This window comes from Cylas formicarius, unplaced genomic scaffold, assembly GCF_029955315.1.
Source record: "Cylas formicarius isolate icCylForm1 unplaced genomic scaffold, icCylForm1.1 PGA_scaffold_1__22_contigs__length_36826433, whole genome shotgun sequence".
Taxonomy (NCBI): Eukaryota; Metazoa; Arthropoda; class Insecta; order Coleoptera; family Brentidae; genus Cylas; species Cylas formicarius.
The window spans coordinates 21,021,979-21,044,988 of NW_026844264.1; the positions used below are offsets into that span (position 1 = coordinate 21,021,979).

The following is a 23,010-nucleotide window of genomic DNA, read 5'->3' on the forward strand; positions in this document are numbered from 1 at the left end:
TGTTATTGGCGCGATTGAAGCCTGTATTTTTATTTCAGTTCCAAGTAGAGATTTTTCCATTTACATTTCTAGACGTACCTAATCTGTAATAGATTTAATGCGCTTATATTTGGCAAAATATGTATATGTTTTACAGAATCTATAACTTTAGCGTCCACAACATTTTTGAATAGATATAGGAAGTGCCTATTTAATATGCACCGCCCCTGATTTTGAGACCAGATCAGAAACCAAGGATGTGATACTATAATGAATTTTTATAAACGCTATACAACATATATGGACTTTTTTATGTTCTTGACATTTAAAATTTTGCACAACTGATAACCATTATTGATTTCGTTTCCAAAATATTATATTTTACAAGAATTTTTATTATATAATTTGACGAAATTAATGGATCATTTTTTCTATATAACCGCTTGACACGATGGATTTAGTTAATGTGCATAAAGTATGAGATTAGTAATATTTTTTGTTCATTTTTTTTTTGTTCGCGGAATTAGGAAATACTTCAGTTTATCTGGGACACTACATTATTTTAGGAAATATAAAAGATGAACAGAAACATCAAATTTTCACCGATATTAATTGGTCCATGTCTAAATTGTATATTATGCAACAAGTTTGACAAACGCCATTTTACTTATTACTATATTTTCTCTAGCATCATTAAATTCTTGGGTATATCTTTGCAAAATGCAACTGCAAAACAGATTATTCCAATTACATAGCTGAATGACTACTAAATATTATAACTAATAACAATATTTTGTTTTTAAACGGCATATCGACATATGTATTGTGCATTGAAGCAGAATTAAAAAAAAAAAAACTTGGTATCGTGAATAATTTTAAATATGGGTGTTACTGAAACATTGTTTTAGATAACTCGGCTATAATACAAATCAAATATTACAATGAAAGTTAAAAATTGTTTAATTATCTTCTCTGCTAATGCAACTGTGCGTTTACGTCCTTTGACAAAAGCTGTAGGATTGGATATTTTGGCCGGTTGCTACTAAGACCACGCGGAATTGTTATCTTATCATATTTCTGAATAGAAAAAAATGAATTTTACTTAATAACACTGCTTACATTAATTGTTATACGATAATGAAGATTTGAGCTTACGCTGTACCGTGATGTGGCCGTCAAAAAGTCGCGGTGAAAAAGAAGATTGAAATAAAGAACAAATAAGGTAAATAAAGTAGTACTCGGTTTTGAATGAACCACTTGAACAAATAGTTATACAGGGTGATGGCATGGTAAACGACACAACAAATTTGGCCTATCACTTGGTCTTTTCCACACTAACGTCGTCGCTGCTTTTGGAAGAAATATCAACTTTATTATTATTGAGGAAGATTAGAAGTTGCATCTACATCTCGTATTGATGAGCTTGATAATATTATTTGGTATTTTCTTAAACATTGCAAAATACTACATTTTGCGTTGCCGAATTTTAGTTTTTGGCAGATTTTTGAAACTTTAAGTTTCCTTTTGGATTTTTGCAGTTTCTAATAATTTTATTCATTACATTGTTATTGATGTTATCCAAGACACCACTGTATTTTCAGAAAATATAAATATGAAATATTAAAACGCTTGGATAGTATCTGAAGCTTTTATTTTTTAATTTATCAGAACAAAGTTCGATGGTTATTCAGTGCGTTGTCTTGAAGCTTCTTCTATTAGTAGGTAATGTTCACTTTTAACTATGATATAATGAAATGTACCTTAGTTTATTTTGTAAAATCTTAGTTATAATTGCGAAAATCCAATATTATCTCCAAAATTAAAATTAACCCTGGTTTAAAAAAATGAAAAACCGTATTTTGTATCACCGACAAAGGATGAAGTTTATAAAATTCCCATTGGAATGTACAGGTTTAAGAATTTTTTGTCGGACGTCTCAAAAAAGTTGGAATATGAAAAATTTAAAGGGGTCCATTAAAGCTCCCCCCTATATAATACTTTATATTTTTAGAGATCTTTTTATGACACTGCTGACTTTCACTTTTTTGAATCTTTTATGGGTATTAGTATATTGAAGAATTGTCAATCATTATCAATCTCAAAAAAATTACAATATGATAATTCCAGGATAGATGGAACTTTAAACCATCATTACAATGAAGCAAGGAAAACGAGGAAATCAAAAAAGCAAAAACCTAAATCAAATAGTAGCTATAGTGCTTGGTAAGTTTTTGATTTTGTTGTTGACATAGGATAATTTGTGAATAATAAATATAAATGGTAATGAATTATACGCAGGAAGATACTTAATTTCTTTTAACATTCGGACAATAAGAGGCATTATCAAAATACATACAGATGCTGCAAATTACAATAATAACGCTGGATTCTATTCGAAATATAAATTCTAATATTTGTTTATGATTTAAAGCATTTGCTTGTAAAGCAAACTGTACAATTGAAGGTAGTCACGTCAACGATTTCACTTTAGTAGAAGAACCAGAAAGGTTTTATCGTTGTTTTCTTCCTATTGCAGATAGAATTGTATATCGGATGACTAAATGTTGATGGCGGCTTCAAAGTTACAGAGAGGTGGCTGCTGTTTTTAGAAACCCCCGTCTTAACATAAATTTATTCCTTACATAAAAGTGATCAAAACTTCACATTACTTGAAATAAAAATTATTTTTTATTATTATTTTTAATTGAATATCTTAGTCAATCAAATGTCACTTTTAAAACAAACAACTATATAACTAAATAGTTGAATAGAAAAGATATTTATTAGATCATTATCTCTAATTTTTGCTACCAAAAACTCAACATAAGACGCAACCCGACCAATTATTAATAAACAATTTACCTGTAACAGATGGTAACAACAACTGTGGGTAACTTGTTACGATTAACATTCCACAAGAGGAGGCAAAATATAACCCTGAAATCTTAAATTAAAATTATGAAACTCGTTTCTCTATTCAATCTTATTTGAGATTGATTATTTGTAATATTATGAATCAAAACTGCAAAATGCAATTTAAGTCGATTTTTTATCTATAAGCATTAATTTCCCGTAATTTATGTGAGATCCTTCTGTGTAGACTATTTGTAGAAGATTTTTGTATCCTGTGAATTATATCTTCATCTATTTTATCCAAACATGGTCCGTAAACTAATTAGCAAAAATTGAACTGGCTCAATAATAAAGAATAAAGTAGTTTTTAGTTCTTTCGAGAGCAATCAACAACTTGGAAATAAAATGTTTAAATTTTCGCATGATTTCTGCATACATTTATTGACATGCTTAAAATGGAGAGATGTGTCAAAATGTAACCATAGATTACTTCCTTGTTTTCTGCTCCAAATGTAACATTAAATGCAGTTTAAATGGTATGCTTCCCAAATACCATAACCGATGATTTAACTGCAGACCGTGGCTCTCGGAAAATGCGACTAGGCATTTTAAATCTTCATTTAACCCTTCTTGGACAGCTGCTGCTTCATTAGGTGAAAAGAAGATATAAAACTCTATGCCGCAAACCCACAAGATGTTATTTCGCTAGATGATATACCATACTATACTAAATGATGATATGATTACTAGTTTGTATAAGTCTATTTCCGAAATAAGTTTTAATAAGCCCCATCGCGTTGAATATTTTTCACAAAGCAGGAAATTCCCCATCGAGCAAAATTGATATTAATAACAAAAAGGAGGATTACATAACAGCTTAATAGTATCCTATCCAGATTAATTTGTCCGGTCGCTGTGGATTTCACTTCAAATAACAGTTTTTTGATGGTTTCTTTAGCAGCTGCATAAAAACTAAATAATGAAGTAAAATTACTATTTAAATTTTGCTTGGAAAATAAAGTCGAATTTTTATCATATTTATCAATATTTGATACAGAAAGCTGCAAAAAATGTCTTTTTTTTTTGGTATATGTATATTTAATAATTTAAGTGTTTTCTAGAGAACCTCTAAATCGTGAAAATTATTGTTTATGCAGTAGTCCAGATAGCATTTCTTTTCATTATTTATAGCAATATATGTTTGGTTGTTAATTTTGTAAAAATTTTGACTTGTGATGTCCATACTACCTCCTTTCCAAGTTTTTCTTTGGCTAGAAGCAATAGTTCGTAGTCTTTGTTTTATGAATTCTTTACTTTACTATTCTTCAGTTTCTTCTTACTGTGACTACATTTCGTTGATGCACACTACTGAATACGATAGCAGTGATCCAAAATAACATTTGCAACTCCCAGCTTTGAGTCAAAAATATCAGCGATTTTTTCTGATAGAAATTTATCACTGTATTCAGAAACTCGATAAATTTGCAGCTTGTTTCAATTTTATACATTGGTCAAGTATATTTCATGTTTCATGTTTGCAATTTGTGATTAAAATTTAGTTCAATTTACAATTGCACTTTTTTACTTACAACTTCACTTTAATTTACCTTGGTATTTTGCCTACCATTATGCTTTTTATGAAAATCGAAGCTCCAAAACGATTTTAGTTTTGAGAAAGGTGCTTTATAAAGTGTAATAATTTTTTTTCGAAATAAATTCTCTCAATGTATAAGATTTACGTAACATATAAAACGCGATCATGAAAAGACACCAATGCAGCATTTAGTTTTTCAAAGAAACTTCTACAGGCCACTGTAATGTTTTTACAAAACTTCTAGATTCCTCCTGCGTCGATTTTTGCTTAGTCGAAATTGTTGACGTTTCGCCAATCATCCTGTTGGCTTCGTCAGACTAAGCAAAAACCGACGCAGGAGGAATCCAGAAGTTTTGTAAAAAGCAATGCAGCATTTGTTGAAATCCTGTTTAATTCAATAAAGATTTTTTCATCTTTTGTTTTAGGTTGTTTTTGCGGATTCAACAATGGGTTAATGCTGGCATGGCCATCTCCGTTCATACTCAAGATTACTAACGATAAGGAAAATTATGATATTACAACAGATCAAGCATCTTATTTCTCGGTATTTCCTTCTCTTGGTAAGTCCACCAGAATCTATAGCAACAATAATAAGTTTAATTTTTTTTAGGAATGCTCGTATCAGGTCTGGCCTTTTTCAAATTGAATGACGCGATTGGTAGAAGGAACACGTTGTTGCTCCTGACGATACCACAGTTAACATTTTGGGTGATCACAATATTCTCAAGAGACATTTATGTGCTCTACTTCGCCAGATTTGTTAGCGGTATGAGCGATGCGGCCCTATTCGCGTCGTTGCCAATTTATATCGGCGAAATTGCTACCCCAAGAGTTCGAGGGGTGTGGGGAAATTTGCAGACATTTTTCTACGGTTTTGGCATATTCGCTATTAACGTGATAGGTATATTACAGTTTATTTATTTAATTATTTAATTGCGTTTTGCTATAGGATTTAATTTTTGAATTATTTTTATAAATGTTAAACCTCATTTGTTTGAAACCTGTTTTACGCAATTTCTCATATTTTTCATGGTTATTATTTCGACCTAGCGAAAACTCATAGCTTGAAACTTTAGCTTGTTGATTCGTATTCAGTTCGACTGAAGTTGCTTTTACATTGTAATCCAATCATGCGGTTCATCAGATATACAAAAGCGTCAGCTTACACAAACACAAATTTTACGCACATCATTGTTTTTGTTTAAATTTAGCTAAATGAAACAAATAATCCACTTAAAGAAACGTAATAATTAAGAATTTTATGAATAATCTCACAAAAGCGTCAAGCATAAAAGTACACAGATACAAATTGGAATAAGAGACCTTGACTTGCAGGCCTCTTCCAAACATGATAAAATGTAGAAAGGCTATTTAGAGGGTAATAAACGGATATTTTATAAAAAGAGAAAGGAAACAAAAATTAAAAAAAAACGCAATGTCTTAAAGAGGTCGATAGTTCCAAGTGTGTTAAAACGCCTATTTTAAGAAAAAGAGAAAGATATTTCTAAGACGCATATTCAAATATCCTCGCCAAATTTTCTTGTGTAACACCATGTTCAAGACAAATTGTTGATTTTTAAACATTTTTCTTGTCATCCTAAATATGGAATACTCGTCTGTGATTCTTTAGACGCAGATAGACGGTTCCCCTTTAGAAGAGAGAATTCTATCACAGTTCCGGATGTCTTCTCCAACGACGTAACACGACACGGACGAGTATTTTCGTTTTTTTTTGTAAAACTGTTGGGGCAAATGGCAATTTTCTTAATTCACATTAATTTTGAGAGGTTTCTGAGAAATTTGTCTCCACAATAACGGAGATAAACCTTATTTGTTTCTCCTTTGCATTTACAGGAAGCTACATGACGGTGAAAACAACTGCTTACCTTTGCGTATGTCTGCCGGTTATCTTCATTATATTCTTTAGTCGGATGCCCGAGTCACCATATTACTACATGATGAAAGGGAGATTCGAGGAAGCGAAAGAATCACTGCAGTGGTTAAGGAAGGAAGACAACGTCGAACACGAATTTATTCAAATAAAAGCGGACGTAGAGCGCCAAATATCTGAATCTGGCACATGGAAAGATTTATTTACCATCGAAACCAACGTGAGAGCTCTCATCGTAGCGATATTCTTACGTCTTGCCCAACACTTGGCCGGTGGTACCGTAATGCAGCTTTATACGCAACTCATATTTGAGATGTCTGGAACAAATATAGGTCCGGAAATATCAGCGATCATCTTCACCGGATTATTAACCGCTATCAACCCGATATCGATGGTTCTCCTCGACAGATTCGGAAGACGCAAGTCGTTCATGGTGTCTTGTTTTTTCACCGCCGTTACGTTGCTAATCTACGGGGTGTATTTATATTTGAACGATTTCGTATCAACTGTAAACTTAGATTCGGTTAGGTGGATACCATTAGCGGTTACGGTAGCATGGATAGTTGTGATTTCCTTAGGTCTGGGTCAATTACCAACCCTGATGATAGGAGAATTGTTTTCTGCTAGTATTAAAACGAAGGCGGTTTGTATTTACAATTTAATTTTCGCCCTGTCGTACTTTTTCAACTCTTACATATTTAACGTGTTCATTTTCTACGTCGGCATGTATTTTCCTTTTATGGTATATGCGGCTTTGACGTTTGTAAATGCGGTACTGGCGTACTACATCATGCCGGAAACGAAAGGGAGGACGTTGGAACAAATTCAGCAACACCTCAAGATGATGCGATTTATCGGTACCAAACGTAAATAAATACATCAGATTACAATACAACCCTTATTCACGAGAATCTCGTCCTTTAGAAACTCCCAGAAAATTATACCTGTAGTATAAAACATGGAAAAGAAACATTAGTAAAAAGTTTTTTTTTAACTAAACCAAAAAAAAATTACTCAAGTGCAGAGGTATGTTAAAAAGCGCTCACGAGTTTCAACGCCTCTAGTGATTGTGTCCAGTCATGAAACGGAAAACGCGCTGGACGTACGGTTCAATTCAATTTACAGTTTGAAAGATAAAATGTAAAAAAAAAATGTCGAAATAGTTTTAATTTTTTTTTATTAAAATATAAATAAAGTGCTGTTATCCGTTACAAGCTACTGTAGTATTTTCAGTGTGACGCATTACTTTAAACCGCCATAACAGTACTTTAGTACTTGGACACAAATACTAGATGGCATTCGTACGCATGCGACCTTCCCCTCTATCTTATACTCTTTGTACCATAACGAATTCAACTGGGGCTTATGTTGCCCATGACCGAAAGAACGCAGAGGTTAGATGAAAATGATCTGTGCCCGATCGCTTACGTGTGTAAGGTTATTTTATTTAATCTAATATACATGATTTACGACCTGGGCGATGGCGTTCTGCGTCGCGACATATCAGTTATTTCATTCCAAGCTCGGCGTTTACCCGGTCATGGGTTCCACAAGCCCCAAATGACAACTAAGCGTTGTTGAGAGGATTAAGAGAACTGTGCATGTCTTATGTTTTTGTTATAATAAAGCATATAAGAATAGTACTAAATAATTATTACGGGTCAATTGTTTATTTGGTCTAGGACTTTCTCACATAATTATTTTTAATATTGTTCGCAAAAATCATCGACGTTTACATATGCGGCAACGATCAACCAAAGGGTAAAATATTTAGCAATGCCGCTGTTGCGTCCCGCCCCTAGGATACAGCGATGAGAGGTTAGAAATATTAATACAAAAATGTTATTATTAGAAATGTCTTAATATAATTTTATAGTAAGTAAAATAAAAAACAAAACTCAACAAACTAAAGACAAATTTTCTTTGCTTTAGGTTTCACGTTCACAGTTTTACTTCCTTCCTCATCAGAATCAGAATGTAAAGATTCAGGATTCATATCTATACCATCACTGCCCGGAAGGACTTTTGTAAAGAGGTTTTTTCCTATAACCTGCGTTTGAGGATGAACCGGTTCAATCTGAAACAAGGTAATTCTTAAAACACTGAAAAAAAAAACACAGACTCACCTTTTTAAACTTTTTGAAATTTTTCACGCCATATGTCGTGTCAATAGATGTGTTTCTTGAAAGAGTCCTGGAAGTTTGGAAGTACTCCGAATTGAGAACACTTACATTAATGCAATCTTTAAAAGCTTTAGCAATTCTGGTTAGTTCTGGATCTTCCTCTTTGATTTCTGCCTTGACCACAGAATTCTTGGACAACCAACTTAAATTCAATGGACTTTTTTTGGTCTTTAAAGAAATGTTTGGCATCTCAGTTTTGTTTTTTAGTAGAATCATTGGCCTAGATGGTTTTGGTTTATCATGGATATCAGGGCTAGCATGTTCTTGTTTGATAGTAACCTGAGATGACTTTTCATGAAGACTTGCAGACAGATTGGTAGACTTGGCAAATGGGTTTTCCTTCATTGCTTCTGATTTTCTTGGGCCTAAAGATCTTGGAGTTTTGGAAGATTCAAATGGGTTGTCTCTTGATGATGAAAATTTGTTAGAGCAGGGGCTAATAAAGTTGAATGGATTCAAATTCTTCCTTTTTGGAGACTTGCCCTCTTCTTGGTCATCAGCCTTTCGTTTCGAAGAGAGATTAAGCTGCGCAAACAAATGTCATTTACTGTAACATTTTTTTCTCATTTTAGTTATTTACACTGTTATGTTGCACATAATAAATGATATAAAGCAAACTACCCAAAATACTAAACAAGAAAGCCCCCCTATCAAACTGTCACAATGTTTTCAAACTTTTTTTTTGTTATGCTGACTTTTTAATTTTTTAATTTATAATTTAAGGACAGAATATCCACTCTAGCTACTTTTTCTATTACTATTTTTGAAGTTGCTGACTTGCATTTCAGCTTGGCTAGTGTGCATCAGATAAAGACTGATTTGAACAAGTTTTTCATTTTCCATGTAATATACAACTTGCTGATTCAGGCGACATCAGGAAAAAAAGCTTCTTCTAAATGATTATCCTGTACATATTTCACATATTTTACCTTAGTAGTGTTGGTGTTTTGAGGCAGTCCCTTAGAAGTCGAAGGAATTGACATGTCATGGTAATTACTAGTTTCTGCACTAAAATGCATTAAGTACTAAATACTAGATAATAAAAATTTAATTTTTTTATACTTACTGAGTTTTAAATTTTTTCACTGCTTCATTTTCATCTGCCTCGTTCAATCTTTTTTTGGAGATTTTTGTGGAATCTTCATTTAATTTATGTTTAATATTGTCAAAACACAAACTTAAAGGGTCATCAAGACTTGAAGATATTATAACATTATGTTTAGTGGCATTATTTTCATTAATTTGGGGCTCACTCTGAGTTTCCATTGCTAAAGGGGTACCTTCAGCTGGTACATGCTGTGTACGATTGCCAAAAACTTTATTTGCAAGATCAAAATCAGGATTGCAGTTTGTCTTGCAAGAGCAGCTAATTATAGCTAAAGCAATTTCTGAGACTGGGATAGTTCGTTTGTGCTCCTTTAGGAATGCCTGAACAACTTTTTTAAAAGCTGTTCCTAACTGGTCCTCTGATTTGATAAGTATGTAGTCCTTAGTGCTCTTTTTCATTTCAGACATAATTAATGGCGATTCTTCCCAAGATACACATTCGCCTCCTCAAAAAATCAAATCAAATATATTTTCTTACTAAACAAAAGATTATATTAAACTTACCACAACACTCAATCACTTCTTGCATTTGAAGTTTGTTTTTTTCCATGGGAAAAATAAATAGTTTATTGGAAAACAATGTTTTCCGCGCTGGATTTGGGGAAAAATCATAATCCTTACTAAGAAGTTCTTCACCTATGTTTGGCTTATTAAATTCATTAATATTTGGTGGTTCATGATTGTTCATAATACAGTTGGCATATTCTTCCCAATATTTGGGCGTTACAATTGGTTTCTCATCTATCAAAGCTTGAAGGAACTTTAATGTTAATACAATATTCTCAGCAGTCAGATGGGTGCAAACTTTCAACCATTTGTCTACTAGTTTAACTCCACATTTGATGAGGTTTTGCTTTAAGGTTTCATTGGTTTTTGAATTAATACCCGTAGTTGTGGTAACAAATTTGTAATTAAGAAAGCTAAAAAGAATGTGCAGCGCCTAACAGCTAAATATAAACTAATATTTTAAGCTTACCTGTATTTACTTTGCATAACACCAAACTGAATCACATCATTATTAAGCAATTGGACTTCTTTATTAGGTTGAAGTTCAACTCCGTTATGTGTTGTCTTATATTTAGACCCGCAATCTTCTATAAAAACCTTATCATCCTAAAAATGTGTAAGGCAGTGTATAAGAATTTCTTTTAAATTTTGTTACTGACCCTTATTCTAAGGATCGCATGTTTCCTACTTATCGAAGGATCTCCTTCAATCCCTATATCGCAATTCTTTCGTCCAACAATATATTCCTTCCGTTCCCGTAACTGAATTTCTTCCCCTTAAATTATTATCTAAAATTACATTACACTTTAATTAGGTGAATTACCAGTCAATGTATGTTGAAGCGTAAACATCGTTTCCCGCTAATTTTTATTCTAATTTATTCTATAAAACTTTGGGTAATCCATTAGTATTTCTTCATGTTAAGAATGCCGAAATCACTTCGATTCGATGTAAACATTCATAAATATATGGGGAATGAAAAGAAAAACAACTTTCAAATAATCGTGGTTAACACAAACCCAGAGGAAATTGTGAATTTCTTCTTCTTCTTCTTCTTCTTGTCAATATTTTGGCTTTGCAACTAGGCAGTCTGCCAGCTCATTAGGGGAGTCCTCAGCTTGACGAGCAGAGCTCCTGGGAACTCTTACCTACTTTTACCCTTAGATGTTTTATATTATTTACTTTGCTCAATAAAGAGTAAATTATTCGGTAATGGAGGTATCTGTTAGTATTACAAACATATGGGGGGAAGAGGGCATAGAGGTTGGATTTGTTGGAGATAATGGATTCTGAAAATATTAATGATAGATATTACGTTACAGTTTAATTTTATTAAAGTTTAAAAAGGAATTTATGATATCTGTAATCTTTTTATTGGGTTTAATTAGAACAGCAGATATGTTAAGAGGGGCTTTGAAGCCCAGCTTTATAAAAGAATTGTAGATATGAAGATCGGGTATCTCATTTATAGGGCATTTAAAGAACATGTGGTTCAGATCCTCAATCTTTCCACATTCGCAAAATGGGCTATCGTTTATACCTATTTTATAAAGGTGCTGTTTAGTAAGGCAGTGTCCTGTTCTCATCCTTGTAATAATGGTGACATGTCTTCTGTCTATATATTCTTGTCCGTCAAACCATTTTTGCCCTTAAATTTTAATATATTTTCCAATGTCTGTTGTGTTGATGAAGTATTTTTTGTTTTATGATATTAAGAATTTCATTTTTATTTATTTTTAAGTCAATGGTTTTTGGAATATTTAGGCTTGTACCTATTTTTGCTAAAGAGTCAACAACTGAGTTACCTACTATGTCTGAGTGTCCTGGGATCCAAGCTAAAATAATGTTATTATCATTATTATTTGCATCCACTATGAGTTGTTTGGTCGTAAGAGTTAGAAATTCTGAAGCGTATTTAATATTGTTGGTATTTAATTTTGTGATTGCACTGAGAGAGTCAGAAAATATTCCATTTTTAAGATTTTTTTTCAAAATAACCGTAACCCCTTCATATATTGCTATTATTTCTGCTGAAGTTATACTTATTTCGTTTTGTAGTTTTGAAGAGAATTTGTAATCTATATCAAGAATGTAAACCCCAAGACCATTACTATTACTAATTTTAGATGCATCTGTATATACGAAGTGGAAAGTGTTTTTAAATTTTTCTGTGGCAAGATTGAATTTTTCCTTTATGTCAGGGTCAGATTTTTTTATATTTAAGTTTAATGTTTTTATAGGGGTTATTTGGTTAAAATAATCAAACTCAAAACGAGGTGGAATGACTTTTTTATAGATTTTATTCTGATACGGACTTAGATTTTCTAGAGCCTGGATGAGGTATGGGAGATTTTTCTGGTTGCCAAAACGGTCTTCGTGAATATAAAACGTTCTTAGCTTTTTAAGGAGGGTTACTAAGGGATGATTCTTAATTGAAAAGGGACCCAAATTGTGAATTTGTGGTAATTTGCCAACAGAACCGAACGGAACACAAGAGCAAAGTAGCTTTTTCTCCTTGCGCAGAGTTTACCTACCTGCTCGTCGTCCACAAAGCATAAAAGAGATGTATAACGTACTAACCAATAAATCGAGAGGTTTTAGTTATATCAATTTGTCATAGAAATTTGTCTTTTTAGCATCGTTTTTTCAATACATCTTAATTTTGGGACCGAGGATGACTCGGTTGGTAAGGCGTTAGACATGCTAGACTCGACTTGCCAGAGGTTGTGGGTTCGATTTCCACCGGGAGACTTGGGTGTATTTGTGTTTGTCCTATTTTAACGACTGACAAAAATTGCCAGCTTACTTGTTGATATATAGAATAATCTGGACAGCCGTCTAAGTGCGAGCTCATTGTATAATAGAAAAAAAAACATTTTAATTTAGAAAAGATGAAAAGCCACACTAGGAGGCGATTAGCCAATCGAAAAATTAAAATTTGTTTTCCTTTTCCAAAGTTCAACACACTAAAAGTTGAAGACAATAATCTATACCACATAGCTTTCAGATAATATAGTGACCCTCCAAGAATCGTAAACCTAATAGGATTTCCCAATCCCAAAATTTTCGATCGCACGTGGTCGCTTGTGACGTAGGCGAAGTCCTCTAACGGTTTTTGTGTATCCTGTCAATGCATTTGAAGGCGTATTAAATCCTTGTATTTTGTGTTCTTTGAACAATTAAAATAATTTAAATTAGTGAGTAGTGCGCTTATGTTTGTATTAATTATATTTCTGTAAAAAAAACTCGTACAAAACAGTGTTTTTAAGCTTTAACAAATACTTTAAAATTGTATGTGCTTGAGTGGCGAGAACTGTGTAAAACAGAATTTTTAACCTTAAACAAAGACTTAAAAGTTTTGTGTTCACGCTGCTTATTAGCGGTGTTATTAGTTAGGAGGTAAGCTCAAAATATTACACATAATAATATAGGTAAAGATAAGAAATACATTTTTTACATTTTTCAGTGGGCCAAGTTACATCAAAACATAGTTAGGTATGCCTGGAACAAAATGTGCCATGTATGGGTGCAATAACAACTATTTTGATGAAAAAGCAAGTTCTCGAAAATGTAGTTTTCATCGCTTTTCCAAAGGGAAAGTATCCCGAACTATTTGGATATCCAGATAAAAGCCATGTCTGCTCAGTTCAATTTACTGAAAATGATTACGAAAGAGACTTACAAAATAAGTTATTAGGTTTTTTTTTGTCTTGAGTAACACATTAAATTCACCACAAAATTTAAATTTTAGGTTTAAATTTAAAAAAGATTATAAAAAAAACTGCTGTTCCCACCCTATTATTATTTAACCAGAAGCCACCAACAGAAGCAGGATTATCTAGATCAATAAGATTTCATTCCAAAAATGCCAAAAAAGGAGCTCAGCAGGTATTGTGTGAGCTTTTAGAATCAACATCGAATGCCACTAGTGAAATTCTAGAGAAAAATCCATCTCCAGAACCCATCTCCGAACCCCAAATAATAAATCATAAAGCTAAGTCTGGTAAAATTGTAAAATAAAGATTTAAGTGTATGTAGTAATATATATTTTTTATATTATGTACATACGAGGGTCCATATAAATACATATTATTATTTACCTACCACTTATAAATAGTTGTTATGTATGCCTAATCTATTTTTTGTTTTTCAATATGTTCTTTAATATATCCAAAAGTAGGCATTTCTAGTTTATAATATATATATATATATATATATATATATATATATATATATATATATATATATATATATATATATATATATATATATATATATATATATATATATATATATATATATATATATATATATATATATATATATATATATATATATATCATATCTCTGGTCAGTTTCGGATTATTTCCTTGCATTTACATAGTAAACGCGTCAATACAGGACTTCACCTACGTCACAGAAAGCGGGAGTTTTCGCATTGCACTTGCGGACAGATTTGGCGGATTAGGTTTAAGATTCTTGGTGACCCTCCTGTGGTCAAAAAAAAAAAAATGATTTTCTGCCCATGCCTCTACATTTCACCCACTAGCCTACACTTTGCACCATTGTCTTTCTAAACAGCGATTTTCACGCACTTAACTCGTTCTCCTAGAAAATACTGCCTCAAAAATGCCAATGCAACATTAATTTACAATTTCATGGTTACCGAAAGCAGATGTGCTAATTTTTACTGAAGCATGTTCTGATTGGGTATATTTAGGTAAATATGAAAATAATATTTTATATCCAAGGGTATTTAATTTAAGAATAGTTTTGGTTAGTTTTAATTAGATAAATTATACGGCATTTCATTTGAAGAAATGAAATGTTCATTATTTTTATTTCGACGGGAATGCCGTATATTTTGAGCGCAAGTGTTCTACAGAGGAGTGACCTTATCTACATAATTTCTAGTTTTTATTCTAATAATTCTGGAGTAAAGAAAATTGAAAGTTAAATCATTATTAAAACAAGCAATGGCAATAATATGCAGTGACCAAGCATATCTCAATGCTGAACTAAAACAGATTTGTCCAAGAGTAGTTCTACGAAAAAATCTTTCGAAGGAGTTGTGACACTGACCCAATCGTACACCCATCTGGCGAAGGCACTCCAAAACTTAACGAGCCTCTTGTTAATTGTTATGCTTTTAAGGAGAATTGTTGGCTAGAAATGCTTCCAATTATACAGATTTAGGGTTTTATATATATTTTTATTTTATGCACACACTAACTTAACTTATTCAGAATCCATTGCCACAGACAATAGAAGCGACATCCATACAACACTAATATTGCTTTAGGTTACAGGTATTGTGCCGCCCACATCTAATCAGTGTAAGGAAACATGCATGTAAAAGGTGCGTAAGAAAATATATAGACCATCAAAGTTAGGAATATGGACCGATTTCATATACAAAGAAAGACAGATTTACAGAATATATGTTCACATTATGCATTGCAGTTGCGAAACAGTCAATACTTCTCCGACCGCGCTTCCCCTGACTTTTCATGCTTCCCATTGATTTTAAGCCCGCGACAGTTCTAAGTCATTTTTACATTAAATTCTTATAAAAGGTAGGTCTTATAAAGGTGGGTCTAAATTATAAGAAATCAAATTTGTAACCTGTTATATTTATTTCAGACAAACATTGAAATTTTCGTTCACTGTTGGACACGTCACGCCATTTTACGATCCTAGTTGTGTTACCTACGAATAAAAAAATATAGTTTTAGAAAGTTCTTGTGGAATATCATATAACCTTTCAGCGTCTAGCTGTACATTGGTGAGATCGTGATTTACGCAATACTTCCTTAACGGGCACTTCGGTAGTTTTGTATTCCTTTAATTGTTCCTCCAGTTTCATTTTATTTATCAACTCGTTATTAAGTTTCTTCTCCAGCTCACTTTTCAAATCCTGGGAACAAATATTCAATAATATGTATTGTTATTAGTAAAATATTTATCCAAATCTCTTTTCAAAGCAGATACAGCCAAAGTACTCCCTTCTAGAATTACACAAATCCATTTAAATATGGAGATAAAAAATTCTTGTTACAATTGAAAATTCTTCAATGAAAAATCATTTTTTATATCAATCACAATATTTTAGAACAGATATAGAGGATTTTCTTTGATTAAATTATACAAAAATCGACATTTTTAATTGATACATTTTTAGGCCAAAATAGTCACCTCTAAATTTTTTCCTCTCTTGGTAAGCATCTCAGGAATTTCTGATAATTCCTCAATATCATTTCTCGATTTATCCGATGCTAACTTCTTCCTAAGTTTCGTTATCTTTTCTTTTTCATTTCGGACTGCGTGCTGCACTTCGGCAACTGAAAAGTAGTAATGTCTGTTAAGTGCGCACTAAAATCTCCATGTACAAAGATGCAATACTTTTCTGTTGGGCTTGTTTTTGTTTCTTCATTAAATCGCCTTCAAGTTCAGCTATTCGCCTCAGCAAAGACAGTTTATCCCCTTCATTTGATTTGAGAACACCGGTTTTCTGTCCATATTTCTCCAAAATCGTTGCAACCACTTCACTTATATTGTTATGAATCAGCTGAAGCTCTTCAATCGAGAGCGACTGCGTTAAATAGCAAGCTAGACCTGATACTCCTTTGGAATGAAACATTACTTACTTTAAGTCCCTTTTTGGCAGCCTTTTTCAAAGCATCTTCGAATGTTACGGAACACGGGCAAGGTTTTTTGCCGAAATATCTTAATTCCGTATCCGAGAGAGGAGCTGTTATAGGAATAACATCGGGTGCTAATGACACAGTCTCAAATGTGGCCATAGTTAGCCTATCTTTTTTTAGTTTAATTTCCCCATCCTAAAATAATATTTAATTGTTATACAAACAAAATATATTGGCCAAGTTCTTTAAAAAATTTTCCCGGTAGACGCGGGTGAACCAACAAAAGTGCATTACTCGTCTCAAAAACTAAAATAATGCAAAAATATGAAATAAGCCATAACTATAAAATGTATAAAAAATTCCTGAACTTTTCAAAATTTGCATGCTTTGGATCTATTGCCACTTTGTAGGCAAACACATTGTTATCTTTCATTTCTCTTTTAGACGATGTTGCTTAATGGTGTGTGAATACTGAAGGGGATAATCCTTGAGAGCATTAAAAAAAACATATGTTCTACACCTCTTAACTTTTGAGATAGAGGGTGGTGTCATTTTTGTATTAGTATAATTTACCATATTGCCAGAAAATTAAAAAGAAATAACCCAACGAAAACAACAAAGAGTTATTTGAGAATGACATTCTTAAACTGTAATTTATTTCAGAATAACTAGATTTGGATCTTCAAAAATTATTAGCGAAGTGTAACACCTTAAATTGTATTATTTTAATCAATAACAGTTCATCTGACAATAAAAATGCAAATGTTAACTTTTACAGAAATGACTAGTTCACCCTCCTGAAAAAATCTCAGTGGCGTAGCATTTTTTTTCTTGAAACATACGCGAAACAAATCCCGCACTGACGTCAGTGATAGAAAAAAGTGAGCTCCTGAAGAGGCTTCTTGATGCGCAAAATACATTTACCAAATTTTACCAACTAGGTAGGTGGAAAGAAAGGTCTACATATTGTCCCTCTTTCGGGCTATAAAGATAATAATCGCACCATTTGTAGAACCCCAAAATAAAATGCCGGAAGAAATCACTGCAGCTGTATGCATGTAGAACATTCTAATAATATTTAAAAATAATTGGTATTTTTGCTGACGCAATATTCTAAAAATAGCTCCTGGATACCTCAAATGGAACAGGTATGGGATTTGCTCGGAGTTCAGTTTTGTCTGTATTTAGTAAAAGCATATTATAATCACACCACCACTTTGCTTGACGAATACATTAACGCTAGTTTAATTTTAATTACGATGTTTCCAACACATCAACTTTGTATTCATATAGATTTGAAGAGATTTGAAGCTATACTTTACAGCAAGTATATTTTGTTGCAATTTTCTACTATCAGAATTGGTTTGAAATTATAGTAATAGTCATGGTGGTTACAGTACTAAATTTCAAACAATTTGTGCTCTTTACCAAGACCTACCTTATGAATAATACTATCTGCAAGTTCCGGTAAAATTTTTTTCTCCTTATTTTCAGCTCTTATCTTTTCCAGATCTTCCTTTTCTCTCCTTAAAGCCACCAACTGTTTTTCTATACTGTCTCTTTCCTTCAAGATATCGAACGATCTTTGTCGTATTTTTTCAACTTCGTCTTGCAACATGTCTGCTTTGCCCTTTTGCTCCTTCTGTTTCTTTTCCATTTCTTTACTTTTTCTCCTTTCTCTAGCGAGAATTTGTTCGACTTCCCCCACCTTATCTTTAATTTCGAGGCTTTTTCGCTTTTGCTCATCCAGCAAATTTTTTAATCGATCTCGCTCTTTTCTAACCAACTCCATTTCCCTTGTTGCGATAGCGAGCGCGTCATTTAAGGCCATGTTCTTTTCTTCCAACTCCTTTACGTATTTTTCATTAATTTTTTGAAGTCTGTTGAGGTCTTCTTCATTACTCTTCATCATATTTTTTATGTCTTTGTCGAACTGGGCCTTAAGGGAAGCGATGACTTCTTTGCTGTTCTTCTTTTCTTGAGAAATTTGGGTTTGCAGCTGTTTTATTTTTTTTTCGCTTTCTTTAATTTGTTCTAGGTATTGTTCGATATCGGTTTCTGTTATACAAAAAAAATGGTGTGATGCCTTATGTAGTGGTTATTTGTGGACACGCAAATGTTAAAAGGCAATATAAAAAATACAGTGTACTCGGTTTTCCATGGACAATCAACCTTTGAAAATACAATCAAACAGAATATTTTATTATTGTATACGAATTCCTCATAAAAAATATTTTAAAAATTAGCAATTACAATACATACATACCTTTAAACTTCTCGAGTTGTTGCAAAGTATCGTTGAGAAGGTTGTTGATTTCGTCCAGTTTCTTCTGCATACTGTTATTTTCGTTTTTAATTTTTCCATTCTCTTGGTCCAATTTTTTCATGGACTTGGCTGCATCTTTTAATTCTCTTTGGACTTTAGTCAATTCGTTCTTCAACCCGTTGATTTCTTGTCTCAATTGCGAAATCTCCATTTTCAGCTGTTCGTTTTCCGCAGCAAGTGATTCCATTGCCATCAATTTCTTCGTAAGTTCATTAATATCTGCCAGAAGCTTCGATTTTTCTTGCCGAAGTTTTCTGTTCTCGCTTTCGAGCTTTTCCGTTGCCTTGTCCGCACCTCGAAACCGTTCAGCTTCGCTTCTAAGTTTGAGATTATCCCCCTCCAGTTGGCTAATTTTTTGTCTAAATTCGATATTTTTGTCTTTTAGCTCCGACAATTCGTTCGACGCGCCCTTCGCCTTATTTTGTTCGTCAATCAGTTTTTTCTTGAGTTGTTCCACATCCTTTTCCAACTGTCTCACTTTTGCTTCCAGTTTATCATTCTCGCTTTTCAGCCTAACGATTTCTTCGTTTTTAATTTTGTTATCGTTTAAAGAGGCGTCCAATTCCTTTTTCAATCTAACGTTTTCCGAGCGAAGTTGTGCGAGGTTCTGTTTCATTTTTGCTTCGCCCTCCTTAAGTTTACTTAATTCAGACGAAATCTTTTTTGCTTGATCCGCAGAAATCGCCAATTCTTTTTTTAAGCTCTCCACTTCCCCGTCCTTTCGCGAAGCTTGCTGCTTCAGTCTGTCCACGTTTTCTCGAAGATTGGCTAATTGTTTTGTTTCATCTAACGCCCTGGAAAGCTCTTGCTTCAATTTGTCGTTATCGACTTCTAATCGAGCCAATTCTTTGCGGTGTTCTTTCTCGTCTGGTACCTTTCTCGCAGGCTCGGCATTTGCTTTTTCCAAGTCGTTTTGTAATTTCGCAATTTCTGCTTCCAACCGAGCAATTTTCTTCCGCTGGTTGTCGTTTTCCTTTTTTAAAGTATCAACGCTATCTGAACTGGACCTCGCGGCTTTTAAAGCGGCGTCCAAGTCATTCTTCAGCTGTTGATTTAGCGCTTCCAACTCTCTTACATTTCGCCTCAATTTGTCGTTGTCAGCTTGTGCGTTTGTCAAACTTCGAGCCTTGGCCTTTTCGGCATCCAATCTGGTTTCCAGATCTTTTCGTAACTGCGAAATGTCGTTTTCCAGCTTGGTTAACTGTTGTTTCAAGGCAGCGTTTTCTTGGTTTAGTTGTATTGCTTTAGAGTTGGATGTCTCCGCATCTTGCACAGCTTTGTCCAGGTTCTTTTTGTATCTTAAATTATCAGTTTCTAGTTTAGCCAGCTTGTACTTTGTTTTGCTTTCATCCTCGCGCAATTTAGTGAGATCGGACGTAGCGTTCTTTTGCGCGTCTAATGCTTCGTTAAGGTCCGACTTAAGTTTTTCATTATCCTGTTCCAACTGGAGTAAGTGCTGCCTCAATTTCTCGTTTGCGACTTTAAGATCTCCGGCGCCCATTTCCTCCTTTTTGACATCCCTTTTCGCAGACTCGAGATCCTTACGAAGTTTTTGGTTATCCGCCTGAACTTTAGACAATTCTTGACTGAATTTATTTCGTTCGTCAGTAACACGAGAGAGATTGTCTGCGATTTTCTTTAAATCGGCCAAAGACGAATCTAAATCTTTTTTTAATTTAGCATTTTCAGACTGCATCTTTGCGAGACGCTCCTTTAATCTTTCATTTTCGGCTTTCGATTGTGCGCTATCAGCTTCATATTTTTTGAGTAATTCCCCTAATTTAGCCTCGAGCTCTTGTTTTTCCACTTTTATTTCATTTAGTTTGTTTGCTAATTCCTTTTCCATTTCTTTTCGTTCGGCTGTGAATTTTTGGAGATCTGCGGAAGCCTTATCCAAGTTTATTTTCAGATTTGCGTTCGAGGCTTCTAGTTTTTGTTTTAACTGTGCGTTCTCCCCTATTATTTTAGACAATTCTCTGTCCTTTTCCTTGCTTTGATTTCGCACGTCGTCGAGTTCTTGTTTTAGTTTTTGATTACTGTCCTGTAGCAACATCAATTTAGAGGTTAAACCATCATCAGGCTGTGGTATCGCCCCTTTGGGGGTTTCTTTCAGTAGCTTCTTGACTTGCGCGTTCTCTTTTTCCAACCGATTAATTTTGTCTTTCGCCTTTTTATTTTCTTCTATGGCGTGTGTATTTTCTTCTTTGCTTGCCTTTAGCTGATTCAAAATCGAGTCCAATTCGTTTTTTAATGTTGCGTTTTCGACTTCGAGTAGTGAAGTCCGTTGTCTAACCAACACATATTGCTCCTTTAATTCATTAGCCTGCGAGGTCGCCTTATTTTGATCTGCAAAAGCAGCGTCGAGATTTTTCCGCAGTTTCTTGTTCTCCTGTTCCAACATAACGTAGTCATTTTTTAGTTTTGAGTTTTCGGTTACAATTTCCAACTTAGCGGATTCAATTTTTTTCAAATTGTCCAAACTCTCGTTTATGTTATCCCTTAATGTTTTGTTATCGTTTTCGAGTTGTGCTAACTTTTCTTTGCATTTTTTTTCTGTTTGTCTGCTTTCGTTCAAATCTTGTTTAAATTTTTTGGCATCGCCTAGAAACACAATTTATCGTAATTAATAAAGCCTAATTTCATTAATTCCAATTGCTACAGTAAAACTAAAGATTCGCTTATTATCCTGCAATAATAAATGAAACGAAATTAATATTAACTTCGCTGTAGAAATGTGCTCCCCACATTTTGTTTTTCCTTTTATGTGGTACGAAATAGGTGTGTGTGTGTAACGTGAGTAAAGCTTTTCATTCTATGCGAGCTTGTACATACACACACACACACACACACACACACAAATATATATATATATATATATATATATATATATATATATATATATATATATATATATATACCCTAAGGTGTAAGGTAAGGTCATAAACATATATTTTAATGATACAAAACTTACGAATATAATAAGAAATTAGAACTTAAAAATATTGTCATTGGACTAATCCAGAACGGTAAACTTCCTAAACCCTATAAAAGTTATCTTCAGCCAGAAAAGAACCTTAGCCAGTCCAAAGTTTGTCCTTGTTAGGCTTGAAACTTTTTTAAAATTGTAGAAGAGCACTTTGTATTTCTATATTTTGTTTCCAGTTCCCTGCAGCTTAATTTTTGTTTTAGAAAAGTTTTCCTCCTGTATTATCCAATTTCTATTATAAACGCCTTTAATTAAAAAAAAGGCTCAATGGTTAATTATTACAGTCCTAGATTTTTAATTAAGCTGCCATTTGAAATATGAAACGTTTCTTATGTGAGGTTTAGGTAGGTAGGTAAAGATTATTTTAAAACCTCCCTAGCTAACATTCATTGTTGTAATAAATTTAAAAGATCAGTTCGTCATTGCTTATGCAACAGCAAACTTTGAAAGTTTTGCGTGATGGACGAATATCATGCGATGCTACGAATATGTAATTGAATCAATAGGTGGAAATATACACTACTAAAATTGATATTATTCTAGGAAAATTTTACGAAACAATATTTGGTTTTGAGTCTTCCTTGAAAAGCTTTTTCCCTTAGTTTACCTATATTACTGATATCTATATCTTGAAAGTAAACTGCAAGCTCGACCTTATATATCTCCAATTTTTGGTTGTTTTTTTAATTTGTACATTTAGTGCGAATTAATTTCGCACATACTCAATTCTTATTAGTTTAGAGTGGTTTACCTATTTCTAGTGTCCAGTAGTTCAATTATAATTTGCAAAATCTTTCAGCCCCATTTTACCTTTTGAGAGTAACGTATTGATTGCTGAAGATGGTTTGTAGCCGAAACATAAATAAATTAATAAAAGGTTGAGTTGCAAACGAAACTATTAAATCAGAGACATCAGCTTGGTCAAATAATTTTGCCAATC

The 23,010-nt window shown here is 33.2% G+C and overlaps 3 protein-coding genes across 5 annotated transcripts in view; 1 reads left to right on the forward strand and 2 right to left on the reverse strand.

Moving 5' to 3' along the window:
- Positions 1–1,111: 1,111 nt before the first annotated feature.
- On the forward strand, positions 1,112–7,522 carry LOC132697274 (facilitated trehalose transporter Tret1-like). 2 transcript variants are annotated; one of them, XM_060662631.1, is made up of 5 exons: positions 1,112–1,201; positions 2,107–2,202; positions 4,852–4,986; positions 5,037–5,327; positions 6,281–7,522. In XM_060662631.1, exons 2-5 carry the CDS (start codon positions 2,136–2,138, stop codon positions 7,189–7,191), a joined length of 1,404 nt encoding a protein of 467 aa, XP_060518614.1. In that variant the 5' UTR covers positions 1,112–1,201; positions 2,107–2,135; the 3' UTR covers positions 7,192–7,522. The 2 variants fall into 2 exon arrangements, with proteins under 2 accessions (XP_060518614.1, XP_060518615.1); XM_060662632.1 differs by having other exon boundaries at positions 1,124–1,201; positions 2,112–2,202.
- A 191-nt stretch (positions 7,523–7,713) lies between these two features.
- Positions 7,714–11,142, reverse strand: LOC132697271 (nibrin). 2 transcript variants are annotated; one of them, XM_060662629.1, is made up of 8 exons: positions 10,938–11,142; positions 10,774–10,889; positions 10,584–10,720; positions 10,112–10,527; positions 9,567–10,050; positions 9,430–9,508; positions 8,444–9,025; positions 7,714–8,394 (listed from the first exon to the last, which is right to left on the reverse strand). In XM_060662629.1, exons 1-8 carry the CDS (start codon positions 10,963–10,965, stop codon positions 8,224–8,226), a joined length of 2,013 nt encoding a protein of 670 aa, XP_060518612.1. In that variant the 5' UTR covers positions 10,966–11,142; the 3' UTR covers positions 7,714–8,223. The 2 variants fall into 2 exon arrangements, with proteins under 2 accessions (XP_060518612.1, XP_060518611.1); XM_060662628.1 differs by having other exon boundaries at positions 7,724–8,394; positions 9,567–10,053.
- Positions 11,143–15,737: 4,595 nt separating this feature from the next.
- Positions 15,738–23,010, reverse strand: part of LOC132697113 (uncharacterized) — a 39,463-nt gene continuing 32,190 nt past the window's right edge. The window contains exons 28-34 of the mRNA XM_060662405.1: positions 19,025–21,685; positions 18,197–18,816; positions 16,762–16,953; positions 16,517–16,706; positions 16,310–16,455; positions 15,876–16,031; positions 15,738–15,823 (exon numbers count right to left, since the gene is read on the reverse strand). Coding sequence (XP_060518388.1) covers positions 15,879–16,031; positions 16,310–16,455; positions 16,517–16,706; positions 16,762–16,953; positions 18,197–18,816; positions 19,025–21,685 — 3,962 coding nt within the window. The 3' untranslated portion in view covers positions 15,738–15,823; positions 15,876–15,878. The remainder of the gene's footprint in view (positions 15,824–15,875; positions 16,032–16,309; positions 16,456–16,516; positions 16,707–16,761; positions 16,954–18,196; positions 18,817–19,024; positions 21,686–23,010) is intronic.

Coding starts and splice junctions, on each gene's coding strand:
- LOC132697274 (XM_060662631.1), top strand. CDS start 2,136: ATGAAGCAAGGAAAACGAGGAAATCAAAAAAGCAAAAACCTAAATCAA. Junction 4,987..5,036: donor CTCGGTATTTCCTTCTCTTG/GTAAGTCCACCA, acceptor AATTTTTTTTAG/GAATGCTCGTATCAGGTCTG. Junction 5,328..6,280: donor ATTCGCTATTAACGTGATAG/GTATATTACAGT, acceptor TTGCATTTACAG/GAAGCTACATGACGGTGAAA.
- LOC132697271 (XM_060662628.1), bottom strand. CDS start 10,965: ATGTTTACGCTTCAACATACATTGACTG. Junction 10,528..10,583: donor GTTATGCAAAGTAAATACAG/GTAAGCTTAAAA, acceptor CATTCTTTTTAG/CTTTCTTAATTACAAATTTG. Junction 9,509..9,566: donor GTGAAAAAATTTAAAACTCA/GTAAGTATAAAA, acceptor AATGCATTTTAG/TGCAGAAACTAGTAATTACC.